Source organism: Osmerus eperlanus, chromosome 3, assembly GCF_963692335.1.
Source record: "Osmerus eperlanus chromosome 3, fOsmEpe2.1, whole genome shotgun sequence".
In the NCBI taxonomy this organism is placed as follows: Eukaryota; Metazoa; Chordata; class Actinopteri; order Osmeriformes; family Osmeridae; genus Osmerus; species Osmerus eperlanus.
The window spans coordinates 23,195,200-23,223,057 of record NC_085020.1 but is presented as its reverse complement, the minus strand read 5'-3'; the positions used below and the strand labels follow the sequence as shown (position 1 = coordinate 23,223,057).

The window sequence follows — 27,858 nt, the reverse complement described above, 5'->3', positions numbered from 1 at the left end:
TCTACCCTCTCCTCAGGTTCACCTCCTCTACCCTCCCCTCAGGTCCACCTCCTCTACCCTCCCCTCAGGTCCACCTCCTCTACCCTCTCCTCAGGTCCACCTCCTCTACCCTCCCCTCAGGTCCACCTCCTCTACCCTCTCCTCAGGTCCACCTCCTCTACCCTCCCCTCAGGCCCACCTCCTCTACCCTCCCCTCAGGTCCACCTCCTCTACCCTCTCCTCAGGTCCACCTCCTCTACCCTCTCCTCCACCTCCTCTACCCTCCCCTCAGGTCCACCTCCTCTACCCTCCCCTCAGGCCCACCTCCTCTACCCTCCCCTCAGGCCCACCTCCTCTACCCTCCCCTCAGGCCCACCTCCTCTACCCTCCCCTCAGGTCCACCTCCTCTACCCTCTCCTCAGGTCCACCTCCTCTACCCTCTCCTCCACCTCCTCTACCCTCTCCTCAGGTCCACCTCCTCTACCCTCTCCTCAGGTCCACCTCCTCTACCCTCTCCTCAGGTCCACCTCCTCTACCCTCTCCTCAGGTCCACCTCCTCTACCCTCCCCTCAGGTCCACCTCCTCTACCCTCTCCTCAGGTCCACCTCCTCTACCCTCCCCTCAGGTCCACCTCCTCTACCCTCCCCTCAGGTCCACCTCCTCTACCCTCCCCTCAGGTCCACCTCCTCTACCCTCCCCTCAGGTCCACCTCCTCTACCCTCCCCTCAGGTCCACCTCCTCTACCCTCCCCTCAGGTCCACCTCCTCTACCCTCCCCTCAGGTCCACCTCCTCTACCCTCTCCTCAGGTCCACCTCCTCTACCCTCCCCTCCACCTCCTCTACCCTCCCCTCAGGTCCACCTCCTCTACCCTCTCCTCAGGTCCACCTCCTCTACCCTCTCCTCAGGTCCACCTCCTCTACCCTCCCCTCAGGTCCACCTCCTCTACCCTCCCCTCAGGTCCACCTCCTCTACCCTCTCCTCAGGTCCACCTCCTCTACCCTCTCCTCAGGTCCACCTCCTCTACCCTCTCCTCAGGTCCACCTCCTCTACCCTCCCCTCAGGTCCACCTCCTCTACCCTCCCCTCAGGTCAGCACCTCCTCTACCCTCCCCTCAGGTCCACCTCCTCTACCCTCTCCTCAGGTCCACCTCCTCTACCCTCCCCTCAGGTCCACCTCCTCTACCCTCCCCTCAGGTCCACCTCCTCTACCCTCTCCTCAGGTCCACCTCCTCTACCCTCCCCTCAGGTCCACCTCCTCTACCCTCCCCTCAGGTCCACCTCCTCTACCCTCCCCTCAGGTCCACCTCCTCTACCCTCCCCTCAGGTCCACCTCCTCTACCCTCTCCTCAGGTCAGCACCTCCTCTACCCTCTCCTCAGGTCAGCACCTCCTCTACCCTCTCCTCAGGTCCACCTCCTCTACCCTCTCCTCAGGTCCACCTCCTCTACCCTCCCCTCAGGTCCACCTCCTCTACCCTCCCCTCAGGTCCACCTCCTCTATCCTCCCCTCAGGTCCACCTCCTCTACCCTCTCCTCAGGTCCACCTCCTCCACCCTCTCCTCAGGTCCACCTCCTCTACCCTCCCCTCAGGTCCACCTCCTCTACCCTCCCCTCAGGTCCACCTCCTCTACCCTCCCCTCAGGTCCACCTCCTCTACCCTCCCCTCAGGTCCACCTCCTCTACCCTCCCCTCAGGTCCACCTCCTCTACCCTCCCCTCAGGTCCACCTCCTCTACCCTCCCCTCAGGTCCACCTCCTCTACCCTCTCCTCAGGTCCACCTCCTCTACCCTCCCCTCAGGTCCACCTCCTCTACCCTCCCCTCAGGTCCACCTCCTCTACCCTCCCCTCAGGTCCACCTCCTCTACCCTCCCCTCAGGTCCACCTCCTCTACCCTCCCCTCAGGTCCACCTCCTCTACCCTCCCCTCAGGTCCACCTCCTCTACCCTCCCCTCAGGTCCACCTCCTCTACCCTCCCCTCAGGTCCACCTCCTCTACCCTCCCCTCAGGTCCACCTCCTCTACCCTCCCCTCAGGTCCACCTCCTCTACCCTCCCCTCAGGTCCACCTCCTCTACCCTCCCCTCAGGTCCACCTCCTCTACCCTCCCCTCAGGTCCACCTCCTCTACCCTCTCCTCCACCTCCTCTACCCTCTCCTCAGGTCCACCTCCTCCTCTACCCTCCCCTCAGGTCCACCTCCTCTACCCTCCCCTCAGGTCCACCTCCTCTACCCTCCCCTCAGGTCCACCTCCTCTACCCTCCCCTCAGGTCCACCTCCTCTACCCTCCCCTCAGGTCCACCTCCTCTACCCTCCCCTCAGGTCCACCTCCTCTACCCTCCCCTCAGGTCCGCCTCCTCTACCCTCTCCTCAGGTCCACCTCCTCTACCCTCTCCTCCACCTCCTCTACCCTCTCCTCAGGTCCACCTCCTCCTCTACCCTCCCCTCAGGTCCACCTCCTCTACCCTCCCCTCAGGTCCACCTCCTCTACCCTCCCCTCAGGTCCACCTCCTCTACCCTCCCCTCAGGTCCACCTCCTCTACCCTCTCCTCAGGTCCACCTCCTCTACCCTCCCCTCAGGTCCACCTCCTCTACCCTCCCCTCCACCTCCTCTACCCTCCCCTCAGGTCAGCACCTCCTCTACCCTCCCCTCAGGTCCACCTCCTCTACCCTCCCCTCAGGTCCACCTCCTCTACCCTCTCCTCAGGTCCACCTCCTCTACCCTCCCCTCAGGTCAGCACCTCCTCTACCCTCTCCTCAGGTCCACCTCCTCTACCCTCCCCTCAGGTCCACCTCCTCTACCCTCCCCTCAGGTCCACCTCCTCCTCTATCCTCCCCTCAGGTCCACCTCCTCTACCCTCCCCTCAGGTCCACCTCCTCTACCCTCCCCTCAGGTCCACCTCCTCTACCCTCCCCTCAGGTCCACCTCCTCTACCCTCCCCTCAGGTCCACCTCCTCTACCCTCTCCTCCACCTCCTCTATCCTCCCCTCAGGTCCACCTCCTCTACCCTCCCCTCAGGTCCACCTCCTCTACCCTCCCCTCAGGTCCACCTCCTCTACCCTCCCCTCAGGTCCACCTCCTCTACCCTCCCCTCAGGTCCACCTCCTCTACCCTCTCCTCCACCTCCTCTACCCTCCCCTCAGGTCCACCTCCTCTACCCTCCCCTCAGGTCCACCTCCTCTACCCTCCCCTCAGGTCCACCTCCTCTACCCTCCCCTCAGGTCCACCTCCTCTATCCTCCCCTCAGGTCCACCTCCTCTACCCTCTCCTCAGGTCCACCTCCTCTACCCTCCCCTCAGGTCCACCTCCTCTACCCTCTCCTCAGGTCCACCTCCTCTACCCTCCCCTCAGGTCCACCTCCTCTACCCTCCCCTCCACCTCCTCTACCCTCCCCTCAGGTCCACCTCCTCTACCCTCCCCTCAGGTCCACCTCCTCTACCCTCCCCTCAGGCCCACCTCCTCTACCCTCCCCTCCACCTCCTCTACCCTCCCCTCAGGTCAGCACCTCCTCTACCCTCTCCTCAGGTCCACCTCCTCTACCCTCCCCTCAGGTCCACCTCCTCTATCCTCCCCTCAGGTCAGCACCTCCTCTACCCTCTCCTCAGGTCCACCTCCTCTACCCTCTCCTCAGGTCCACCTCCTCTACCCTCTCCTCAGGTCCACCTCCTCTACCCTCCCCTCAGGTCCACCTCCTCTACCCTCTCCTCCACCTCCTCTACCCTCCCCTCAGGTCCACCTCCTCTACCCTCTCCTCCACCTCCTCTACCCTCCCCTCAGGTCCACCTCCTCTACCCTCTCCTCAGGTCCACCTCCTCTACCCTCTCCTCAGGTCCACCTCCTCTACCCTCTCCTCCACCTCCTCTACCCTCCCCTCAGGTCCACCTCCTCTACCCTCCCCTCAGGTCCACCTCCTCTACCCTCTCCTCAGGTCCACCTCCTCTACCCTCCCCTCAGGTCCACCTCCTCTACCCTCCCCTCAGGTCCACCTCCTCTACCCTCTCCTCCACCTCCTCTACCCTCCCCTCAGGTCCACCTCCTCTACCCTCCCCTCAGGTCCACCTCCTCTATCCTCTCCTCAGGTCCACCTCCTCTACCCTCTCCTCAGGTCCACCTCCTCTACCCTCCCCTCAGGTCCACCTCCTCTACCCTCCCCTCAGGTCCACCTCCTCCTCTATCCTCCCCTCAGGTCCACCTCCTCTACCCTCCCCTCAGGTCCACCTCCTCTACCCTCCCCTCAGGTCCACCTCCTCTACCCTCCCCTCAGGTCCACCTCCTCTACCCTCCCCTCAGGTCCACCTCCTCTACCCTCCCCTCAGGTCCACCTCCTCTACCCTCCCCTCAGGTCCACCTCCTCTACCCTCCCCTCAGGTCCACCTCCTCTACCCTCTCCTCAGGTCCACCTCCTCTACCCTCCCCTCAGGTCCACCTCCTCTACCCTCCCCTCAGGTCCACCTCCTCTACCCTCCCCTCCACCTCCTCTACCCTCTCCTCAGGTCCACCTCCTCTACCCTCCCCTCAGGTCCACCTCCTCTACCCTCCCCTCAGGTCCACCTCCTCTACCCTCCCCTCCACCTCCTCTACCCTCTCCTCAGGTCCACCTCCTCTACCCTCTCCTCCACCTCCTCTACCCTCCCCTCAGGTCCACCTCCTCTACCCTCCCCTCAGGTCCACCTCCTCTACCCTCTCCTCAGGTCCACCTCCTCTACCCTCTCCTCAGGTCCACCTCCTCTACCCTCTCCTCAGGTCCACCTCCTCTACCCTCCCCTCAGGTCCACCTCCTCTACCCTCTCCTCAGGTCCACCTCCTCTACCCTCCCCTCAGGTCCACCTCCTCTACCCTCCCCTCAGGTCCACCTCCTCTACCCTCCCCTCCACCTCCTCTACCCTCTCCTCAGGTCCACCTCCTCTACCCTCCCCTCAGGTCCACCTCCTCTACCCTCCCCTCAGGTCCACCTCCTCTACCCTCCCCTCCACCTCCTCTACCCTCCCCTCAGGTCCACCTCCTCTACCCTCTCCTCAGGTCCACCTCCTCTACCCTCCCCTCAGGTCCACCTCCTCTACCCTCTCCTCAGGTCCACCTCCTCTACCCTCCCCTCAGGTCCACCTCCTCTACCCTCTCCTCAGGTCCACCTCCTCTACCCTCTCCTCAGGTCCACCTCCTCTACCCTCTCCTCAGGTCCACCTCCTCTACCCTCTCCTCAGGTCAGCACCTCCTCTACCCTCTCCTCAGGTCCACCTCCTCTACCCTCCCCTCAGGTCCACCTCCTCTACCCTCTCCTCAGGTCAGCACCTCCTCTACCCTCTCCTCAGGTCCACCTCCTCTACCCTCTCCTCAGGTCCACCTCCTCTACCCTCTCCTCAGGTCCACCTCCTCTACCCTCTCCTCAGGTCCACCTCCTCTACCCTCTCCTCCACCTCCTCTACCCTCTCCTCAGGTCCACCTCCTCTACCCTCTCCTCAGGTCCACCTCCTCTACCCTCTCCTCCACCTCCTCTACCCTCTCCTCAGGTCCACCTCCTCTACCCTCTCCTCAGGTCCACCTCCTCTACCCTCCCCTCAGGTCCACCTCCTCTACCCTCTCCTCAGGTCCACCTCCTCTACCCTCCCCTCAGGTCCACCTCCTCTACCCTCCCCTCAGGTCCACCTCCTCTACCCTCCCCTCCACCTCCTCTACCCTCTCCTCAGGTCCACCTCCTCTACCCTCCCCTCAGGTCCACCTCCTCTACCCTCCCCTCCACCTCCTCTACCCTCTCCTCAGGTCCACCTCCTCTACCCTCTCCTCAGGTCCACCTCCTCTACCCTCCCCTCAGGTCCACCTCCTCTACCCTCCCCTCAGGTCCACCTCCTCTACCCTCCCCTCAGGTCCACCTCCTCTACCCTCTCCTCAGGTCCACCTCCTCTACCCTCCCCTCAGGTCCACCTCCTCTACCCTCTCCTCAGGTCCACCTCCTCTACCCTCCCCTCAGGTCCACCTCCTCTACCCTCCCCTCAGGTCCACCTCCTCTACCCTCCCCTCAGGTCCACCTCCTCTACCCTCCCCTCAGGTCCACCTCCTCTACCCTCCCCTCAGGTCCACCTCCTCTACCCTCTCCTCAGGTCCACCTCCTCTACCCTCCCCTCAGGTCCACCTCCTCTACCCTCCCCTCAGGTCCACCTCCTCTACCCTCTCCTCAGGTCCACCTCCTCTACCCTCTCCTCCACCTCCTCTACCCTCCCCTCAGGTCCACCTCCTCTACCCTCCCCTCAGGTCCACCTCCTCTACCCTCCCCTCAGGTCCACCTCCTCTACCCTCCCCTCAGGTCCACCTCCTCTACCCTCCCCTCAGGTCCACCTCCTCTACCCTCTCCTCAGGTCCACCTCCTCTACCCTCTCCTCAGGTCCACCTCCTCTACCCTCCCCTCAGGTCCACCTCCTCTACCCTCCCCTCAGGTCCACCTCCTCTACCCTCCCCTCAGGTCCACCTCCTCTACCCTCCCCTCAGGTCCACCTCCTCTACCCTCCCCTCAGGTCCACCTCCTCTACCCTCTCCTCAGGTCCACCTCCTCTACCCTCCCCTCAGGTCCACCTCCTCTACCCTCCCCTCAGGTCCACCTCCTCTACCCTCCCCTCAGGTCCACCTCCTCTACCCTCTCCTCAGGTCCACCTCCTCTACCCTCTCCTCCACCTCCTCTACCCTCCCCTCAGGTCCACCTCCTCTACCCTCCCCTCAGGTCCACCTCCTCTACCCTCCCCTCAGGTCCACCTCCTCTACCCTCCCCTCAGGTCCACCTCCTCTACCCTCCCCTCAGGTCCACCTCCTCTACCCTCTCCTCAGGTCCACCTCCTCTACCCTCTCCTCAGGTCCACCTCCTCTACCCTCCCCTCAGGTCCACCTCCTCTACCCTCCCCTCAGGTCCACCTCCTCTACCCTCCCCTCAGGTCCACCTCCTCTACCCTCCCCTCAGGTCCACCTCCTCTACCCTCCCCTCAGGTCCACCTCCTCTACCCTCCCCTCAGGTCCACCTCCTCTACCCTCTCCTCAGGTCCACCTCCTCTACCCTCCCCTCAGGTCCACCTCCTCTACCCTCCCCTCAGGTCCACCTCCTCTACCCTCCCCTCAGGTCCACCTCCTCTACCCTCCCCTCAGGTCCACCTCCTCTACCCTCCCCTCAGGTCCACCTCCTCTACCCTCCCCTCAGGTCCACCTCCTCTACCCTCCCCTCAGGTCCACCTCCTCTACCCTCTCCTCAGGTCCACCTCCTCTACCCTCTCCTCAGGTCCACCTCCTCTACCCTCCCCTCAGGTCCACCTCCTCTACCCTCCCCTCAGGTCCACCTCCTCTATCCTCTCCTCAGGTCCACCTCCTCTACCCTCCCCTCAGGTCCACCTCCTCTACCCTCCCCTCAGGTCCACCTCCTCTACCCTCTCCTCAGGTCCGCCTCCTCTATCCTCCCCTCAGGTCCACCTCCTTTACCCTCCCCTCAGGTCCACCTCCTCTACCCTCCCCTCAGGCCCACCTCCTCTACCCTCCCCTCAGGTCCACCTCCTCTACCCTCCCCTCAGGTCCACCTCCTCTACCCTCCCCTCAGGTCCACCTCCTCTACCCTCTCCTCAGGTCCACCTCCTCTACCCTCCCCTCAGGTCCACCTCCTCTACCCTCTCCTCCACCTCCTCTATCCTCCCCTCAGGTCCACCTCCTCTACCCTCCCCTCAGGTCCACCTCCTCTACCCTCCCCTCAGGTCCACCTCCTCTACCCTCCCCTCAGGTCCACCTCCTCTACCCTCTCCTCAGGTCCACCTCCTCTACCCTCTCCTCAGGTCCACCTCCTCTACCCTCTCCTCCACCTCCTCTACCCTCCCCTCAGGCCCACCTCCTCTACCCTCCCCTCAGGTCCACCTCCTCTACCCTCCCCTCAGGCCCACCTCCTCTACCCTCCCCTCAGGTCCACCTCCTCTACCCTCTCCTCAGGTCCACCTCCTCTACCCTCTCCTCAGGTCCACCTCCTCTACCCTCCCCTCCACCTCCTCTACCCTCCCCTCAGGTCCACCTCCTCTACCCTCCCCTCAGGTCCACCTCCTCTACCCTCCCCTCAGGCCCACCTCCTCTACCCTCCCCTCAGGTCCACCTCCTCTACCCTCTCCTCAGGTCCACCTCCTCTACCCTCTCCTCAGGTCCACCTCCTCTACCCTCCCCTCCACCTCCTCTACCCTCCCCTCAGGTCCACCTCCTCTACCCTCCCCTCAGGTCCACCTCCTCTACCCTCCCCTCAGGCCCACCTCCTCTACCCTCCCCTCCACCTCCTCTACCCTCCCCTCAGGTCCACCTCCTCTACCCTCCCCTCCACCTCCTCTACCCTCCCCTCAGGTCCACCTCCTCTACCCTCCCCTCAGGTCCACCTCCTCTACCCTCCCCTCAGGTCCACCTCCTCTACCCTCCCCTCCACCTCCTCTACCCTCCCCTCAGGTCCACCTCCTCTACCCTCCCCTCAGGCCCACCTCCTCTACCCTCCCCTCCACCTCCTCTACCCTCCCCTCAGGTCCACCTCCTCTACCCTCTCCTCAGGTTCACCTCCTCTGAACACACGTTAGACAGTCGATTCAGCGCGTGTCTGTAGGCGCTCAGGTCCTCTGCAGGACTCTGTGGGTGTGTGCCGGCCTCCTCATTATCTGGGCCGTGACGGCTTGCTCTGGGCCCACGGGCCGCAGGATGGAGGCGAGCCGGCCGAGCTATTGACCCGGTCCTCCACAGAGACTGGATAGAGAGAGGAGAGAGGAGCAAGAAGGCCCAAACACTCCTGTATTAATAAGACTGGTCCTGTGTGCTGTGCTATTTTCCACAACTATAACCTAGGATTCAGCACTTCGGTCTGGATTGATTCATTTATCACTTAGCAAAAGCAAAGTTCACTCTGAAAAGTTTTTATTGACTAGCTCAAGCTGTTTCATTGCACATGCTTTGCTTCGCTTTACTTTTTCTTTTGGCCATGTAATCATTATGGAGGACTGGAACTGGTAGAAGGGTTGTTTGACCATGTACGCTGACTTTCTGAGTCATTAATCAAACATTGTTTTTTTTTTCTTTTTCTGACAGGTTGTGAAAGGCTTGCTGGTGTTGAATAATAGCCATGCTGTGCAAATTGACGGCCATGACACCCTGTGGGGAGAGACAGGTACGCTTCAAGCCCCCCCTCCTCCCCCCCTCCCCTCTCGTCTGACTGGGCCCTCGTTGAGTCAGAGAGCCAAGACAGGCTCCAGTTAGGTCTCGTTTTGTCCTGCGTCTTTTTCATTTACAGCTATCACACACCTGTCCTCATCCCCCAGTGAACACTTGGGATGTGCGCAGAACACTAGCCTCTGTTACATACCCGGGCGAACACCCATTGATTTGTGAGTTTGTGTCCCAGAGGGAGAGAGGATCGTTTTTCCATTTCTGTAAGCTTTACAGTGACAGCATTAATAGATGCTGGGAGGAAGTTAAGAAGCAGAGAGATTTTTACATCTTATTTGGGGTCTGATCAGGGGCTGGAGGTGAGGGAGTTTGGGAGGGAGGACGGGTGAGAGAGGTCTGGTGGAGGCTGCTGGGTGGAGAAGCTTGTCATCATTGGGAAGACCACGCTCTTTGAGATTGATTGTGGAAATGATGCGTAAAGCGGAACAGGAAACAGGAAGTGTTTAAAAGCATGCGTGTGTCGGGCTATCGTCATGAGGGGCTTCACGGCAGCGTGCTGAGAAGAACGCTCAAAGCCTCAAAGTGTGTCAGGAGGAGAGCGAGTGGTAGGAACCTGCCCGGCATGGAGGGGATGTCATTAGAGATTCAGGATGAGTTTCAAAATGTGTTTAATATTTCACCACAGTCCATTAAGGGGCTGTGCTGATACACATTAACTATGGTGTGTTTGTGCACCAGAGCAGGAAATAACCCTCGTTAGTCTAAACTGCAGGCTGACGATCGCACAGGCTTGTGGACGACCCTACACATGTGCCTCCTGTTAGTGTACTCCTGAGCGGGATGTAAACTGTCTCTCTGACGCCAGCATGCTACTTCAATAGCATCTCGTCCAGGATGGAATCAGCATTGCATAGACAGAGGACGAGTGTGCGATGTTGGGTGTAGAGCACAGTACATCACTGTTTGGGAATTGAGTAAGAACTTGTTAGACCCCTGAGAAGAAAGGGGGTCGTTCTCGGGACCTGAGTGTTCAGAACGCCCAGTGACCCGTCCCTCTGAGATTTGAGGACGCAAATGACCAAACAGTTGACATCTTTTGTCCGGCTGGTTTAATGTGTGCTTTCTAGAGCATCCTACCCTAACTCCACCAGAACAGGGTCAGAAAGCCTGGGAACAATGATGTCTCTGTGCATTGTCCAATGGCAGCCTGCCGTAGCAGTGACAAATAGCTCAGGGATGTAGGTCACCCTATTAGCCGATAGAAGGCTAGTCTCGCTGTCACTAACTGGTGATTCTGCAAAATGCACGGCCTGGTAGCGGCTGCGGGGTTTTTGGGCTTATTACAACCCAGGGACAAAGAGCTTTAGAAATGGCTTCTCATCAGTGGAAACTGCTGCTCTCCACACTGCTGGGGCTTCCACTGAGCGATGGGGCTAGCACACTGCTGGGGCTTCCACTGAGCGATGGGGCTAGCACACTGCTGGGCCTGCCAGTGAGCGATGGGGCTAGCACACTGCTGGGGCTTCCACTGAGCGATGGGGCTAGCACACTGCTGGGGCTTCCACTGAGCGATGGGGCTAGCACACTGCTGGGGCTGCCACTGAGCGATGGGGCTAGCACACTGCTGGGGCTGCCACTGAGCGATGGGGCTAGCACACTGCTGGGGCTTCCACTGAGCGATGGGGCTAGCACACTGCTGGGGCTTCCACTGAGCGATGGGGCTAGCACACTGCTGGGGCTGCCAGTGAGCGATGGGGCTAGCACACTGCTGGGGCTGCCACTGAGCGATGGGGCTAGCACACTGCTGGGGCTGCCACTGAGCGATGGGGCTAGCACACTGCTGGGGCTGCCACTGAGCGATGGGGCTAGCACACTGCTGGGGCTGCCAGTGAGCGATGGGGCTAGCACACTGCTGGGGCTGCCACTGAGCGATGGGGCTAGCACACTGCTGGGGCTTCCACTGAGCGATGGGGCTAGCACACTGCTGGGCCTGCCAGTGAGCGATGGGGCTAGCACACTGCTGGGGCTGCCACTGAGCGATGGGGCTAGCACACTGCTGGGGCTTCCACTGAGCGATGGGGCTAGCACACTGCTGGGGCTTCCACTGAGCGATGGGGCTAGCACACTGCTGGGGCTTCCACTGAGCGATGGGGCTAGCACACTGCTGGGGCTGCCAGTGAGCGATGGGGCTAGCACACTGCTGGGGCTTCCACTGAGCGATGGGGCTAGCACACTGCTGGGCCTGCCAGTGAGCGATGGGGCTAGCACACTGCTGGGGCTGCCACTGAGCGATGGGGCTAGCACACTGCTGGGGCTGCCAGTGAGCGATGGGGCTAGCACACTGCTGGGGCTTCCACTGAGCGATGGGGCTAGCACACTGCTGGGCCTGCCAGTGAGCGATGGGGCTAGCACACTGCTGGGCCTGCCAGTGAGCGATGGGGCTAGCACACTGCTGGGGCTTCCACTGAGCGATGGGGCTAGCACACTGCTGGGGCTTCCACTGAGCGATGGGGCTAGCACACTGCTGGGGCTGCCAGTGAGCGATGGGGCTAGCACACTGCTGGGGCTGCCAGTGAGCGATGGGGCTAGCACACTGCTGGGGCTTCCACTGAGCGATGGGGCTAGCACACTGCTGGGCCTGCCAGTGAGCGATGGGGCTAGCACACTGCTGGGGCTTCCACTGAGCGATGGGGCTAGCACACTGCTGGGGCTTCCACTGAGCGATGGGGCTAGCACACTGCTGGGGCTTCCACTGAGCGATGGGGCTAGCACACTGCTGGGCCTGCCAGTGAGCGATGGGGCTAGCACACTGCTGGGGCTTCCACTGAGCGATGGGGCTAGCACACTGCTGGGGCTGCCAGTGAGCGATGGGGCTAGCACACTGCTGGGGCTGCCACTGAGCGATGGGGCTAGCACACTGCTGGGGCTTCCACTGAGCGATGGGGCTAGCACACTGCTGGGGCTGCCAGTGAGCGATGGGGCTAGCACACTGCTGGGGCTTCCACTGAGCGATGGGGCTAGCACACTGCTGGGGCTTCCACTGAGCGATGGGGCTAGCACACTGCTGGGGCTGCCAGTGAGCGATGGGGCTAGCACACTGCTGGGGCTGCCAGTGAGCGATGGGGCTAGCACACTGCTGGGGCTTCCACTGAGCGATGGGGCTAGCACACTGCTGGGCCTGCCAGTGAGCGATGGGGCTAGCACACTGCTGGGGCTTCCACTGAGCGATGGGGCTAGCACACTGCTGGGGCTTCCACTGAGCGATGGGGCTAGCACACTGCTGGGGCTTCCACTGAGCGATGGGGCTAGCACACTGCTGGGCCTGCCAGTGAGCGATGGGGCTAGCACACTGCTGGGGCTTCCACTGAGCGATGGGGCTAGCACACTGCTGGGGCTGCCAGTGAGCGATGGGGCTAGCACACTGCTGGGGCTGCCACTGAGCGATGGGGCTAGCACACTGCTGGGGCTGCCAGTGAGCGATGCTCGCCAAAAAAACAGATTTTTATCCGATCCAAGTTTTGTCCAGGCCACTCTTAAAATATCCGTTAAAGATCTGTCAAAACGACCTCTCCTCAGTGCAGAGATAAAAAGAACCACTGTTCAGACAGAATTGTGGGTCGAATCAAGCTCTTTAATCAGAGCAGATTGACTCCCTCTCGGTCCTGTCTGGATGACCATTACTCTGAGTGATGGCAGCCACGCTTCCATACTTCCACAAAGTCACCTGTGCCCCTGGAGCTGCAGCACCAGATGAAGCTCTCAGCTCCACCCTCCAGCTCCACCCTCCAGCTCCACCCTCCAGCTCCACCCTCCAGACATGCTGATGGAGCTCTCAGCTCCACCCTCCAGCTCCACCCTCCAGACATGCTGATGGAACAGCAGGTCACGGGGGGCTGGAGCTGCAGCACCAGATGAAGCTCTCAGCTCCACCCTCCAGATGAAGCTCTCAGCTCCACCCTCCAGATGAAGCTCTCAGCTCCACCCTCCAGATGAAGCTCTCAGCTCCACCCTCCAGATGAAGCTCTCAGCTCCACCCTCCAGACATGCTGATGGAACAGCAGGTCACTGGAGCTGCAGCACCAGATGAAGCTCTCAGCTCCACCCTCCAGACATGCTGATGGAACAGCAGGTCACGGGGGGCAGGCAGCTCCACCCTCCAGACATGCTGATGAAGCTCTCAGCTCCACCCTCCAGACATGCTGATGAAGCTCTCAGCTCCACCCTCCAGACATGCTGATGAAGCTCTCAGCTCCACCCTCCAGACATGCTGATGGAACAGCAGGTCTGGAGGGTGGAGCTGCAGCACCAGATGAAGCTCTCAGCTCCACCCTCCAGACATGCTGATGGAACAGCAGGTCACGGGGGGCAGGCAGCTCCACCCTCCAGACATGCTGATGGAACAGCAGGTCACGGGGGGCAGGCAGCTCCACCCTCCAGACATGCTGATGGAACAGCAGGTCACGGGGGGCAGGCAGTTGTCCACTGAATCACCATGACCGGAAACCAGCAGACACTCACACGTACTCGCACACACAGCCTCTCCTGATGAGACACTGTTTAAATGAAGACCGAGCCACCTGGCACTAATTCATAACAAGCACACAACACAATCTGTATGCCAGGAGAGGTGCAGGTAAACATTGATTAATTTCTTATTTTAAGTTTGGTGTCTTGATTTGAATATGGGGGTGGGGCGGGGGTGCCTTCGGAGGGCGTTCATCTCCCTGCTCTGCACCCGACCCTCCTGCAGAGAGAGTGAGGCTTGCTGTTTAATGCCTTCATGCGGCCGTGAATGGATTGAAGCCTAACCCAGGCTGCCGTCTGGGCTTGTAAAGAAGGCTGTTGAAGCGGTGGATCAGATACAAACAGGTTGTGTCTAAGAGACGCTCTCCGTCTGTGTCACAGCCTCAAACCCTGTCTGGGCTGCTGGGAGCTCAGCCTGGGGGGTTTAATGTATGCTTATTCATGCCTTGTGTGTGGAGAATACAATGGGATTCCACGTCTGTGTGTGTGGCTGTGCTTCCTAAGGGTGCTGTGTGTGTGGCTGTGCTTCCTAAGGGTGCTGTGTGAGTGTGTGTCTGTGTGTGTGGCTGTGCTTCCTAAGGGTGCTGTGTGAGTGTGTGTCTGTGCGGATGTGGATGCGTGCATACGATCATGTAAAACGCCTCAGGAGGAGGAACATCAGGCCTGGTCCTCCTCAGCTCAGTCTCCCCCTTCAGGAGAGAGAGGCCCGCTCGTTGTGCTTCCTGTAGGAAATGGATGCTGGTAGGAGCTGTTCTCCGGTAAAGATGAAGGGTTGCACAGTCTCACGAAGGTGGATCATGTCGACGGAGAATGCCCTGTCCCTTGTGTAATGCATTTGTAAAAGAATGAGATGAAATGTCTGACAAACACATCTTTATTTTCCTGGAGGTGTTTCATCTTCTGTAATGAACCCAGACTGTGTGTGTGTGTAGTCTCTTGGGGAAGGCGTGGTGTCTTGGCTGATGGCCCTGTCCAGACACATGTCACTGGTGACCAAGGGCTTGCTGTCTGTGAAATGCCTCAATCAGAGAGCAGCGCTGGTCTCTCTACTTGTCTCTCCTTCACTGGGGGACCTCGCAGGTTGTCTTCCTCATCCAGTGACGGCTCCAGGATCCTGGGTGTGTTTGGTACGGGTGAGCAGAATCCAGGATCCTGGGTGTGTTTGGTACGGGTGAGCAGAATCCAGGATCCTGGGTGTGTTTGGTACGGGTGAGCAGAATCCAGGATCCTGGGTGTGTTTGGTACGGGTGAGCAGGGCTGCTTCTTCACAGGAGGAGCTCCTAACCACTTTGTCTTTGTATACCTGCTGACTGGATGCTAAACGGGGCTAATAGCTCATGGATATTTGTGGAGTTGATACTAGGGAACGCTGCTGAATGGTCTTAATGCAAACCTTTAACGAGTGTGATTAGTGTCCCAGAATGGTCCGGTCGTAAACCTGATTAGATTAGCAGAGCATGTGTTTTTCTGGATGAATGCTAGGCCTGTATACTGCAGTAAACATGCTGAGATATGGTTCAAACTGGTCTCTAATGTGATATTATGTATACAGTAGTCTACGTGAATAACTGTATTACAACTGAAATGTTATTGTGTAATAAGTATAATGTTCCTGGGCTCTTCAGAACAGATGTGTTGTTGAGGCTGTTTCTGGGTGAGGGGACAAACTCCCTCCTCCCTCTTCCTGTGATGGCGTGTGCGATTGTGTTCAGGCAGGACAAAGACAGCCAGATGGATGCCTGACTCACTCAGCCAGTTGAAAAACAGCAATTCAATCAGCGAGTATTGTTTGACATAATCATTGATATCTATAATTCAGATGCAAGCAGCCCTCATCTGTTTCTCTTGCAGGGATATTTCGTGTTCATCTGATTAGATCAGTCTGGCTCTTGTGTAACATTGTATTAGATTGACGTTGGCAGTGGATTTAGCTGGCCTCTTGTGTGTGTGTGTGTACGTACTCCTACTGTTCTATCTTAGTGTCCTTGCTGACCAGTGTCCTTGGCTGAACTGTTTTCTAAATATTCTCTCCCCCCCCCAGCTCTGACGGCGGCGGCCGGCCGCGGGAAGATGGATGTGTGTGGCTTCCTGCTGGAGCAGGGCGCTGTGGTGCAGCAGGTCAACCGCAGGGGCGTGTCTCCACTCTTCTGCGCTGTCCGGCAGGGCCACTGGCAGGTGAGGCCCTGCCCCCAGAGCCCAGCACTGCCCCCCAGAGCCCAGCACTGCCCCCCAGAGCCCAGCACTGCCCCCCCAGAGCCCAGCACTGCCCCCCCAGAGCCCAGCACTGCCCCCCTGCCCCCAGAGCCCAGCACTGCCCCCCAGAGCCCAGCACTGCCCCCCAGAGCCCAGCACTGCCCCCCTGCCCCCAGAGCCCAGCACTGCCCCCCAGAGCCCAGCACTGCCCCCCAGAGCCCAGCACTGCCCCCCCAGAGCCCAGCACTGCCCCCCAGAGCCCAGCACTGCCCCCCAGAGCCCAGCACTGCCCCCCAGAGCCCAGCACTGCCCCCCCAGAGCCCAGCACTGCCCCCCTGCCCCCAGAGCCCAGCACTGCCCCCCAGAGCCCAGCACTGCCCCCCAGAGCCCAGCACTGCCCCCCAGAGCCCAGCACTGCCCCCCAGAGCCCAGCACTGCCCCCCCAGAGCCCAGCACTGCCCCCCAGAGCCCAGCACTGCCCCCCTGCCCCCAGAGCCCAGCACTGCCCCCCCAGAGCCCAGCACTGCCCCCCAGAGCCCAGCACTGCCCCCCAGAGCCCAGCACTGCCCCCCTGCCCCCAGAGCCCAGCACTGCCCCCCAGAGCCCAGCACTGCCCCCCAGAGCCCAGCACTGCCCCCCCAGAGCCCAGCACTGCCCCCCAGAGCCCAGCACTGCCCCCCAGAGCCCAGCACTGCCCCCCCAGAGCCCAGCACTGCCCCCCAGAGCCCAGCACTGCCCCCCAGAGCCCAGCACTGCCCCCCAGAGCCCAGCACTGCCCCCCCAGAGCCCAGCACTGCCCCCCTGCCCCCAGAGCCCAGCACTGCCCCCCAGAGCCCAGCACTGCCCCCCTGCCCCCAGAGCCCAGCACTGCCCCCCAGAGCCCAGCACTGCCCCCCAGAGCCCAGCACTGCCCCCCCAGAGCCCAGCACTGCCCCCCTGCCCCCAGAGCCCAGCACTGCCCCCCAGAGCCCAGCACTGCCCCCCAGAGCCCAGCACTGCCCCCCTGCCCCCAGAGCCCAGCACTGCCCCCCAGAGCCCAGCACTGCCCCCCAGAGCCCAGCACTGCCCCCCAGAGCCCAGCACTGCCCCCCCAGAGCCCAGCACTGCCCCCCAGAGCCCAGCACTGCCCCCCAGAGCCCAGCACTGCCCCCCAGAGCCCAGCACTGCCCCCCAGAGCCCAGCACTGCCCCCCAGAGCCCAGCACTGCCCCCCAGAGCCCAGCACTGCCCCCCAGAGCCCAGCACTGCCCCCCAGAGCCCAGCACTGCCCCCCAGAGCCCAGCACTGCCCCCCAGAGCCCAGCACTGCCCCCCAGAGCCCAGCACTGCCCCCCCAGAGCCCAGCACTGCCCCCCTGCCCCCAGAGCCCAGCACTGCCCCCCAGAGCCCAGCACTGCCCCCCAGAGCCCAGCACTGCCCCCCAGAGCCCAGCACTGCCCCCCAGAGCCCAGCACTGCCCCCCCAGAGCCCAGCACTGCCCCCCAGAGCCCAGCACTGCCCCCCTGCCCCCAGAGCCCAGCACTGCCCCCCCAGAGCCCAGCACTGCCCCCCTGCCCCCAGAGCCCAGCACTGCCCCCCAGAGCCCAGCACTGCCCCCCCAGAGCCCAGCACTGCCCCCCTGCCCCCAGAGCCAAGCACTGCGGGGGGCAACACTCTGACTGGCCCCAAACCACCAGTACACATCAGAGGAACCCTCACTTACTGTGCTGTACCATGAGGACCCTGTGCTCGTCTCACTCTGTGTGTCTGTGCCTGTGTGTGCCTGTGTGTGTCTGTGTGTGTGTGTGTGTGTCTGTGTGTGTCTGTGTGTGTCTGTGTGTCTGTGTGTGTGTGTGTATAGATTGCTGAGCTGCTGTTGCAGCACGGTGCTGATGTGAACGTCAGTGACAAGCAGGGCAGGACCCTCCTCATGGTGGCTGCCTGTGAAGGGCACCTGAGCACCGTGGACTTCCTGTTGTCCAAAGGTGACACGACATTCTATCCCCATGACGACCTCACACTCACCATACGCATGCTGCATGGCAAGCAAAAAAGTTTGGACACATTTTCAGTTGAATGGAGTATGTGTGTACTTAGATTTTAACCAGACATCTATCCTGCTCTAAAGCAGCTTCAGGTGCATGGCGTGTGTGTAAGCACGTGTGTGTACGCGTGTGTGTACGCGTGTGTGTGTGTGTGTGTGTGTGTGTGCACGTGCGCTGACCATGTGAGCGTCCTGTCCTCCAGGTGCCTCGTTGACGTCGATGGATAAGGAGGGTCTCACGCCTCTCAGCTGGGCGTGTCTGAAGGGCCAGAAGAGCGTGGTGGCCTTCCTGGTGGAGAAGGGGGCGGAGGTCGACCACACGGACAAGAACGGGCGCACGCCGCTCGACCTGGCGGCCTTCTACGGAGACGCAGACATTGTGAGTGGGGATCGCAACGCTCGACTAGTCAGGCCTGAATCTATGCCTCGGTGTCCCACAATTCAGTTAGAACCCTGACATGCTACATCTCAGTTAGAACCCTGACACGCTACATCTCAGTTAGAACCCTGACACGCTACATCTCAGTTAGAACCCTGACACGCTACATCTCAGTTAGGACCCTGACACGCTACATCTCAGTTAGAACCCTGACACGCTACATCTCAGTTAGGACCCTGACACGCTACATCTCAGTTAGAACCCTGACACGCTACATCTCAGTTAGGACCCTGACACGCTACATCTCAGTTAGAACCCTGACACGCTACATCTCAGTTAGGACCCTGACACGCTACATCTCAGTTAGAACCCTGACACGCTACATCTCAGTTAGAAGCCTGACACGCTACATCTCAGTTAGAACCCTGACACGCTACATCTCAGTTAGGACCCTGACACGCTACATCTCAGTTAGGACCCTGACACGCTACATCTCAGTTAGAACCCTGACACGCTACATCTCAGTTAGGACCCTGACACGCTACATCTCAGTTAGAACCCTGACACGCTACATCTCAGTTAGAACCCTGACACGCTACATCTCAGTTAGAACCCTGACACGCTACATCTCAGTTAGAACCCTGACACGCTACATCTCAGTTAGGACCCTGACACGCTACATCTCAGTTAGAACCCTGACACGCTACATCTCAGTTAGAACCCTGACACGCTACATCTCAGTTAGGACCCTGACACGCTACATCTCAGTTAGGACCCTGACACGCTACATCTCAGTTAGGACCCTGACACGCTACATCTCAGTTAGAACCCTGACACGCTACATCTCAGTTAGAACCCTGACACGCTACATCTCAGTTAGGACCCTGACACGCTACATCTCAGTTAGAACCCTGACACGCTACATCTCAGTTAGAAGCCTGACACGCTACATCTCAGTTAGGACCCTGACACGCTACATCTCAGTTAGAACCCTGACACGCTACATCTCAGTTAGAACCCTGACACGCTACATCTCAGTTAGGACCCTGACACGCTACATCTCAGTTAGAACCCTGACACGCTACATCTCAGTTAGGACCCTGACACGCTACATCTCAGTTAGAACCCTGACACGCTACATCTCAGTTAGAACCCTGACACGCTACATCTCAGTTAGAACCCTGACACGCTACATCTCAGTTAGAACCCTGACACGCTACATCTCAGTTAGAACCCTGACATGCTACATCTCAGTTAGGACCCTGACACGCTACATCTCAGTTAGAACCCTGACACGCTACATCTCAGTTAGAACCCTGACACGCTACATCTCAGTTAGAACCCTGACACGCTACATCTCAGTTAGAACCCTGACACGCTAGATCTCTGAGGGTTATTCGGTCACTGCTTGGAACTAGCCTAGATAGGAGAGAGAGAGGAGAGGAGTGGATCTCCAGTTTATAATGTGTGAGTTGCTTGCCAGGGTTTGAGGAGTGTGCGTCTCTACCAGTTGTGTAGAGCTACTGTGAGCCTGCTGAAGAGTGTAAATATGAGGTTAATTTGGGTGTTAACCTGTGTGTGTGTGAGCAGGTACACTACCTGGTGGAGAGAGGGGCAGTGATTGAGCATGTGGACCACAGTGGGATGCGTCCCTTGGACCGAGCCATCGGCTGCAGGAACACGTCGGTGGTTGTGACGCTGCTGAAGAAGGGAGCCAAGCTGGGTAAGAGCCCACCTCTTCATCATCCTCATCCTCACACACTAGCACTGCTGTGGAGGTGTGAGTGTCAGGGTGGATCAAGCCCATGTGCGTGTGTTAGTGCATGAGTGTGTGTGTGTGTTAGTGCATGAGTGTGTGTGTGTGTGTGTAAACAGTGTGTGTGTTAGTGCATGAGTGTGTGTGTGTGGAAACAGTGTGTGTGTTAGTGCATGAGTGTGTGTGTGTGTGTGTAAACAGTGAGCCTCCCAGGCATTACCATGGTAACATGAGAACCAGCTGACTGTCTCTCATTACAGCCAATCAGATAATACCAGGGTGTGTGGTGGAGACACAGTATCATGGAAGCTCGTTCCTATGTTTGGACAGTGTGTGTGTGTGTGTGTGTGTCCTTTCCTGTTTCCCTGAGGAGTGCTGCTGGGCTCATTTGAGAATGTGACTTTATCAGCTAGAGGACATTCTGAGATCTATCTAGGCCTGCAGCTTTCCTGCTCACCTTCACTTTCATCCTCACTCTAACCCTAGCCAGCCTCCACCCAGCCTTCCTAGCCTCCCCCAGCCTCCCCCAGCCTCACTAGCCTCTCCTAACCTCCCCCAGCCTCCCTAACCTCACCCAGCCTCCCTAGCCTCCCCCAGCCTCACTAGCCTCTCCTAACTTCCCCCAGCCTCCCATAGCCTCCCCCAGCCTCCCTAACCTCCCCCAGCCTCCCTAGCCTCCCCCAGCCTCCCTCATCCCCGTCAGTGCAGCTACTGTACACTACTCTCTACTGTAGCACACAAGGCTGGGAATATGTCAGCCCTGGATGGTTTGCAAGTTTAAATCTCTGAAATCTCAAATAGCCTTTCGGGTATAATAATAGTCATTCCACCTTGGTTCTCTTGCCAGGGCTTGTATGTCTTTGCATGACTTCTTACCTTTCACTCTCTCACGGTTTTCTCTCTCTCAACTGCTTTCAATAATACCTTAAGGCTACAGAACATCACCTTATGATCGATCAGGTACAATCTTTAGGTAACTTTACCTTGTACCAAATTGCTAGTGAATAATAGCCCTGGGGTTGGTAAATGACAGACATGTAACTGTTCTCTTTCTGCTCCCCCTCCCCCCTCTCTCCTCTTTTACTTTCTCTCTCTATACACCCCCCCCCCCCTCCCTCCACAGGAAATGCAGCCTGGGCGATGGCTACCTCCAAGCCTGACATCCTCATCATCCTGCTGCAGAAACTGATGGAGGAGGGAAACCTACTGTACAAGGTGTGTTTACTGGTACTGCTGCTGTACCAGGTGTGTTTACTGGTACTGTACAAGGTGTGTTTACTGGTACTGCTGCTGTATCAGGTGTGTTTACTGGTACTGTACAGGGTGTGTTTTCTGGTACTGCTGCTGTACCAGGTGTGTTTACTGGTACTGTACCAGGTGTGTTTACTGGTACTGTACCAGGTGTGTTTTCTGGTACTGCTGCTGTACCAGGTGTGTTTACTGGTACTGCTGCTGTACCAGGTGTGTTTACTGGTACTGTACCAGGTGTTTACTGGTACTGCTGCTGTACCAGGTGTGTTTACTGGTACTGCTGCTGTATAACATCTGTTCACTGGTACTGGGGCTGCAAAGAAACAGATTATGACATGAGGCACAATATAGAGCAGAGTTTCATTTATTTCAGATAAGAAAGGGGTTTTCTGTATAAGATCATGGATCTTTATCAATGGGGCTGTTTATATTGTATATGAGATGAGGATGAAGACCGTCAGTCCATGTGTTCTGAGTGAAAAGACAGAGCAGGTCTGGGAGCTGGAGATGAATGGCAGTGTTCCCCTCCACTGGCTGATGGCTGATGATATTTAACAGATGAGTTTTGTGACAGGGAGGACAGTCCACTCAGGTGGAAAGTGTGTGTGTGTGTGTGTGTGAGAGAGAAATTAATGAGAGGGGAGGTTTTTGGCTGCAGAGTGGTGTTTGTGTGTGATGTGATTCTCTTCCCCTCCTTCTCTCTACTGTACCTTCATCCATCCCTCTTTCTACCCCTCCCCCCCCACAGAAGGGGAGGATGAAGGAGGCAGCTCAGAGGTACCAGTATGCCCTGAGGAAGTTTCCCAGGGAGGGCTTTGGAGACGAGCTGAAGGCCTTTAAAGAGCTGCGTGTGTCTCTCTACCTCAACTTGTCCCGCTGCCGCCGGAAGACTAACGTAAGAATCCTCTTAGGTTCAAATCCCCCTCTGTACTAACGTAAGAATCCTCTTATGTTCAAATCCCCCTCTGTACTAACGTAAGAATCCTCCTAGGTTCAAATCCCCCTCTGTACTAACGTAAGAATCCTCCCAGGTTCAAATCCCCCTCTGTACTAACGTAAGAATCCTCTTAGGTTCAAATCCCCCTCTGTACTAACGTACGAATCCTCCTAGGTTCAAATCCCCCTCTGTACGTCGCCTTGGAGAAAGCATCTGCTAAATTAAGACATTATAATAAAACTGAGTGGAGTGGAGCCAAAGTTGACTATTTAAACAGCCAACTTAATGTCAATTTTATATTTTATTATCAATTGTCATCAATTAAACACACAAGGATGAAATTGGATTCAGACAGTAATACCATGTACTAGATGATAGATTATAGCTATTATGCTGTCTAGTTTGTGTCTATGATTCATTCATGGACAATTACTACACATCTGGCCCAGACTGTGTTCATAGCCATCACTGTGGCAGTTTCATCTTTCCTACTGTCAGTAAGACAGAGCAGGCAGTGTTCCTCTTGTTCACCCCCTGCCTCCCTGCTTCCCTCCCTGCCTCCCTCCCTGCCTCCCTCCCTGCCTCCCTCCCTGCCTCCCTCCCTGCCTCCCTCCCTGCCTCCCTCCCTGCCTCCCTCCCTGCCTCCCTCCCTGCTTCCTCCCTGCCTCCCTCCCTGCTTCCTCCCTGCTTCCCTCCCTGCTTCCCTCCCTGCCTCCCTCCCTGCCTCCCTCCCTGCCTCCCTCCCTGCCTCCCTCCCTGCTTCCCTCCCTGACTCCCTCCCTGCTTCCCTCCCTGACTCCCTCCCTGCCTCCCTCCCTGCCTCCCTCCCTGCTTCCTCCCTGCCTTCCTCCCTGCTTCCCTCCCTGCTTCCCTCCCTGCCTCCCTCCCTGCCTCCCTCCCTGCCTCCCTCCCTGCCTCCCTCCCTGCTTCCCTCCCTGACTCCCTCCCTGCCTCCCTCCCTGACTCCCTCCCTGCTTCCCTCCCTGACTCCCTCCCTGCCTCCCTCCCTGCCTCCCTCCCTGCTTCCTCCCTGCCTCCCTCCCTGCTTCCTCCCTGCTTCCCTCCCTGCTTCCCTCCCTGCCTCCCTCCCTGCCTCCCTCCCTGCCTCCCTCCCTGCCTCCCTCCCTGCCTCCCTCCCTGCCTCCCTCCCTGCCTCCCTCCCTGCCTCCCTCCCTGCCTCCCTCCCTGCTTCCCTCCCTGACTCCCTCCCTGCTTCCCTCCCTGACTCCCTCCCTGCCTCCCTCCCTGCCTCCCTCCCTGCTTCCTCCCTGCTTCCCTCCCTGCTTCCCTCCCTGCCTAACTCCCTGCTTCCCTCCCTGCTTCCCTCCCTGCTTCCCTCCCTGCTTCCCTCCCTGCTTCCCTCCCTGCCTAACTCCCTGCTTCCCTCCCTGCTTCCCTCCCTGCTTCCCTCCCTGCTTCCCTCCCTGCCTCCCTCCCTGCTTCCTCCCTGCTTCCTCCCTGCCTCCCTCCCTGCTTCCCTCCCTGCTTCCCTCCCTGCTTCCTCCCTGCCTCCCTCCCTGCTTCCCTCCCTGCCTCCCTCCCTGCTTCCCTCCCTGCTTCCCTCCCTGCTTCCCTCCCTGCCTAACTCCCTGCTTCCCTCCCTGCTTCCTCCCTGCCTCCCTCCCTGCCTCCCTCCCTGCCTCCCTCCCTGACTCCCTCCCTGCCTCCCTCCCTGACTCCCTCCCTGCTTCCCTCCCTGCTTCCCTCCCTGCTTCCCTCCCTGCTTCCCTCCCTGCTTCCCTCCCTGCTTCCCTCCCTGCCTCCCTCCCTGCCTCCCTCCCTGCCTCCCTCCCTGCTTCCCTCCCTGCTTCCCTCCCTGCTTCCCTCCCTGCTTCCCTCCCTGCTTCCCTCCCTGCCTCCCTCCCTGCCTCCCTCCCTGCTTCCCTCCCTGCTTCCCTCCCTGCTTCCCTCCCTGCTTCCCTCCCTGCCCAACTCCCTGCTTCCCTCCCTGCTTCCCTCCCTGCCTCCCTCCCTGCTTCCCTCCCTGCCTCCCTCCCTGCTTCCCTCCCTGCTTCCCTCCCTGCTTCCCTCCCTGCTTCCCTCCCTGCTTCCCTCCCTGCTTCCCTCCCTGCCTCCCTCCCTGCTTCCCTCCCTGCTTCCCTCCCTGCTTCCCTCCCTGCTTCCCTCCCTGCAGGACTTTGGCATGGCGGAGGAGTTTGCTACCAAGGCTCTGGAGCTGAAGCCCAAGTCCTACGAGGCGTATTACGCCCGGGCCCGGGCCAAGAGGAGCAGCAGGTAAAGATGTACACATTTGGAGACTACAATTCCCAGAATCCCCCCTCTGCGGTTGTTACAGAGGGCTGTGGTTAGTGGTAGCATGGCTTTAGAGAGTGTGATTGAGCTATTTAACAGATCCATTCAACTGTGCCTTCTCACAGTCTATATCTCTTCTGTTTTTCCTCTTTTCCTCTTTCTCTCCCTCTCTTCCTGCCTCCTCAGGCAGTTCACTGCAGCCCTGGCAGACCTCCATGAAGCAGCCAAGCTGTGTCCCAACAACCGGGAGATCCGTCGTCTCCTGGCGCGTGTGGAGGAGGAGTGTAAACAGATGCAGCGCTCCCAGAGCAAGCCCCAGGGGCCGGCCCCCTGCCAGGCCCCGCCCAGCCACGACCCGGACCAGGAGGAGGGGGCGTCGGAGGGGGCCTGCCGCCCAGAGCACAGGTGTCTGGAGGTCCGGAGGGACGTGGAGGAAGAGGAGGAGGAAGAGGAGGAGGATGAGGAGGAGGATGAGGAGGAGGTGGAGTCATCGCAGCACGGCAGGAGATCTGAAGCCTGGTCCCAGAACGTCTACTCCCTCAGCTTGTCCCAGCAGAACCAGAGCACCAGGCCCCCCCTCCACCACCCCCGGGAGCCCCTGGCCCCCCAGGGCCTGGTGCTGCAGCCCTCCAAGCAGGCCCAGATCGTCAAGACCAACCAGCACATGAGCTCCCTGCAGGCTGGGGGGCGGGCGGCCGCGGGGGGCCGGGCGGGCGGGGGGCCCAGGTCCCAGTCCCTCTACGGCCCCTCCAGCCCCCTGCCCAGCAGACACGTGTCCTGCAAGCTGAAGCCCAGGCCTCTACCTCCTCCTGCTGAGGAACCTGTGTACGAGCGATCTGCGGTCGTCCACGGCGACGGTGAGAGCCTGCACTCCTCCCAGTCCCAGGCCTCCTTCTCCTCCTGCAGCTCCAGGGGCCAGGAGAGGCTGTCGGCCCACTCCGTGTCCTCCCTGGATGGGCTGGCCCTGGGGCCCCACTACCAGCACCCTGGCCCTGAGCTGAGGCAGGATCCTGGGGGGGCAGCAGGCAGCATCAGGGTGTCCAGCTCCACCAGCAGCCTGGCTTCCAGCAGCAGTCTGTCAGACAGCGGGAAGCTCCAGGGGCCTGACGTACGCACCAAGATCCCCTCAGACAAGACCAAGAACGGCCAGCAGGGCGGCGCCAACACCAACACGTCTGAGTACAAACCCAGACCCTTCATGGGCATCATGGACAAGACGGCACGCTTTGTACAGCAGCAACAGCAACAGCAGCAGCAGCAACAGCAGCAGCAACAACAACAACAGATCCAGCACCACCAGGGGCTCCAGCACCACCAGGGGCTCCAGTCGGCCGGGCGAAGCTGGCACAGCCACTCCTCTGAGGGGCTGGTGGGCCACACCATGTCCTCCCTGGTCCTGCCACCACCCAGCTGTGACCTGGCCTTCCAGGAGCAGCAGCCAGCCCAGGGGACCGGGGGCCTAGGGGCCCTCCAGAACGGCATGCACACCAAGGAGTACGCAGACAAGTTCTGCCACGGCCCGTCCTCCTGTTACAAGGAGTCCAAGCCTGTCCTGGGCTCCCTGTCTCATCCCTACCTGGACAGCAAGGCCAAGCAGCCCGGCCTGCTGAGAGACAACCCTGCCCTCCACGCAGCCGCCATGAAACCAAAGCGATCCTTTATAGAGTCTAACGTGTAGAAAGGTGTATACTGTCTCTCTCTCACACACACACACACACACAGACTCACATACAACACACACACAGATGATAGCAGAAATGTTCAAAGCAAAAGGAAACTGTTTCATGTTTTTACCAGCCCATCCAAAAAGAAAATGGTTTTCTGACGGTTTCCTTTGTGACTGCGGTCAACGCACAGCGTGTTGATTGGTTCTGGTGTCTCTAGTGTCGCTTGTGCTGATTGGTCCACATGTCGCCTTCCTCGGTATACAGCTGCGGTACCAGGACCTCTCCCGTTCAGCCAGAGTCGTTACCCAAGGATGCTTATTGGATGTTTAAACCGCAACATACCGTGAGACAGAAAGCACTTTATACCACACATTTACACAGACCTACTCTCTTTTACAGGTTCATGTCATTACTGGGTTAAGTGTGGGACAACAGTGTGGACTATGTTGGTTCTGTCTTTGGTACTGATGGTAGAGGAAGTGTGGGGCCCGGAGAGGAGGGGGAAGGGGCCCGGAGAGGAGGGGGAAGTGTGGGGCCCGGAGAGGAGGGGGAAGGGGCCCGGAGAGGAGGGGGAAGGGGACCGGAGAGGAGGGGGAAGTGTGGGGCCCGGAGAGGAGGGGGAAGGGGCCCGGAGAGGAGGGGGAAGTGTGGGGCCCGGAGAGGAGGGGGAAGGGGCCCGGAGAGGAGGGGGAAGGGGACCGGAGAGGAGGGGGAAGGGGCCCGGAGAGGAGGGGGAAGGGGACCGGAGAGGAGGGGGAAGGGGCCCGGAGAGGAGGGGGAAGGGGCCCGGAGAGGAGGGGGAAGGATCGCTGTTCTAGGAAGTGTCGCTCAGTTTTGTGTAAATATCCATACGTTGTTGTTTTTCCTTATTGAGTGAAGGTCTGTCAGGTCTGTCATTGTATTGACCCGTTCCTAACTTATGTGTACTTTTAAGTTTTATTTTATGCACAATTTGGTTCAGATGGTGTTCAAGGTTCTAAAAAATGTATTTGTTTATATGTTTGTACATTCTATAAATCGGCCAATAACGTTGAGACTAGATCTCTCTGTATCTGCTTGTTGTTGCTGACTAGTTTAATTTATTTACAGCGCCTTTGGCTTGGTTAATTGTAAAAGCAATATATTTTATATAGTTATTTTTGCACAGCTACTAAGACATTTTACGATTTCAATAATAAATATGCTGTCGATAATATTGGTTTAAGTGCATGCCACAACTGCAGTTTATTATAAAGAGAAATTCTATAAAACTGAAAGGTTTTGGGGGCATGGGCCAACAGTTCTATTTTATTATGTATGTTTCTTGCAATTGTTGCCATGTCTTCAGTTTTGTGAGCTGTATTACCTGTGTTCACCTCCCATACAGGAACATGCCTGCCATAGCCACCGCAGGGGTCAATAAAGACGCAGAAAGATATCAGGACTGCTGCCTACTTGTCGTATCTGAAACATCAGCTGCATCAGGCCGTTAGAAAACATTGTTTCAATGCACGAGAAGAAGCTAAAGAGAAATTAACATGAGCAGGATATGAAATTTGCACATAAATAGGCCACAGTCCACTGATCTTAATTTGTTTCCCTCTTAGCATAAGATGATACTTGCGCCACAAACTTTGTCAGTTTGTAAAATATCACCGCAGTGCAGTTCGTGCCAAGAATAAAGAGATAATTAGTGTGCTTGCTATCAGCACTCTTGCTATCAGCACTCTTGTTCTCACATATCTTTTTATTATACACCCAAAACTACATGAAATAATG

At 58.9% G+C, this 27,858-nt stretch overlaps 1 protein-coding gene across 5 annotated transcripts in view; it reads left to right on the top strand.

Moving 5' to 3' along the window:
- Window positions 1–26,619, top strand: part of tanc1b (tetratricopeptide repeat, ankyrin repeat and coiled-coil containing 1b) — a 158,577-nt gene extending 131,958 nt beyond the window's left edge. For 2 of the 5 annotated variants that reach the window (XM_062457985.1, XM_062457988.1), the window contains 10 exons: window positions 9,042–9,120; window positions 15,685–15,818; window positions 17,675–17,798; window positions 18,061–18,236; window positions 19,827–19,959; window positions 20,923–20,952; window positions 21,116–21,207; window positions 21,992–22,138; window positions 24,315–24,415; window positions 24,620–26,619. In XM_062457985.1, the coding sequence (XP_062313969.1) occupies window positions 9,042–9,120; window positions 15,685–15,818; window positions 17,675–17,798; window positions 18,061–18,236; window positions 19,827–19,959; window positions 20,923–20,952; window positions 21,116–21,207; window positions 21,992–22,138; window positions 24,315–24,415; window positions 24,620–26,111 (2,508 nt within the window). In that variant the 3' untranslated portion in view covers window positions 26,112–26,619. Of the gene's footprint in view, window positions 1–9,041; window positions 9,121–15,684; window positions 15,819–17,674; window positions 17,799–18,060; window positions 18,237–19,826; window positions 19,960–20,922; window positions 20,966–21,115; window positions 21,208–21,991; window positions 22,139–24,314; window positions 24,420–24,619 lie in introns of those variants that run through there. The other 3 variants (XM_062457986.1, XR_009929806.1, XM_062457989.1) reach the window with 3 other exon arrangements.
- Window positions 26,620–27,858: the final 1,239 nt, after the last annotated feature.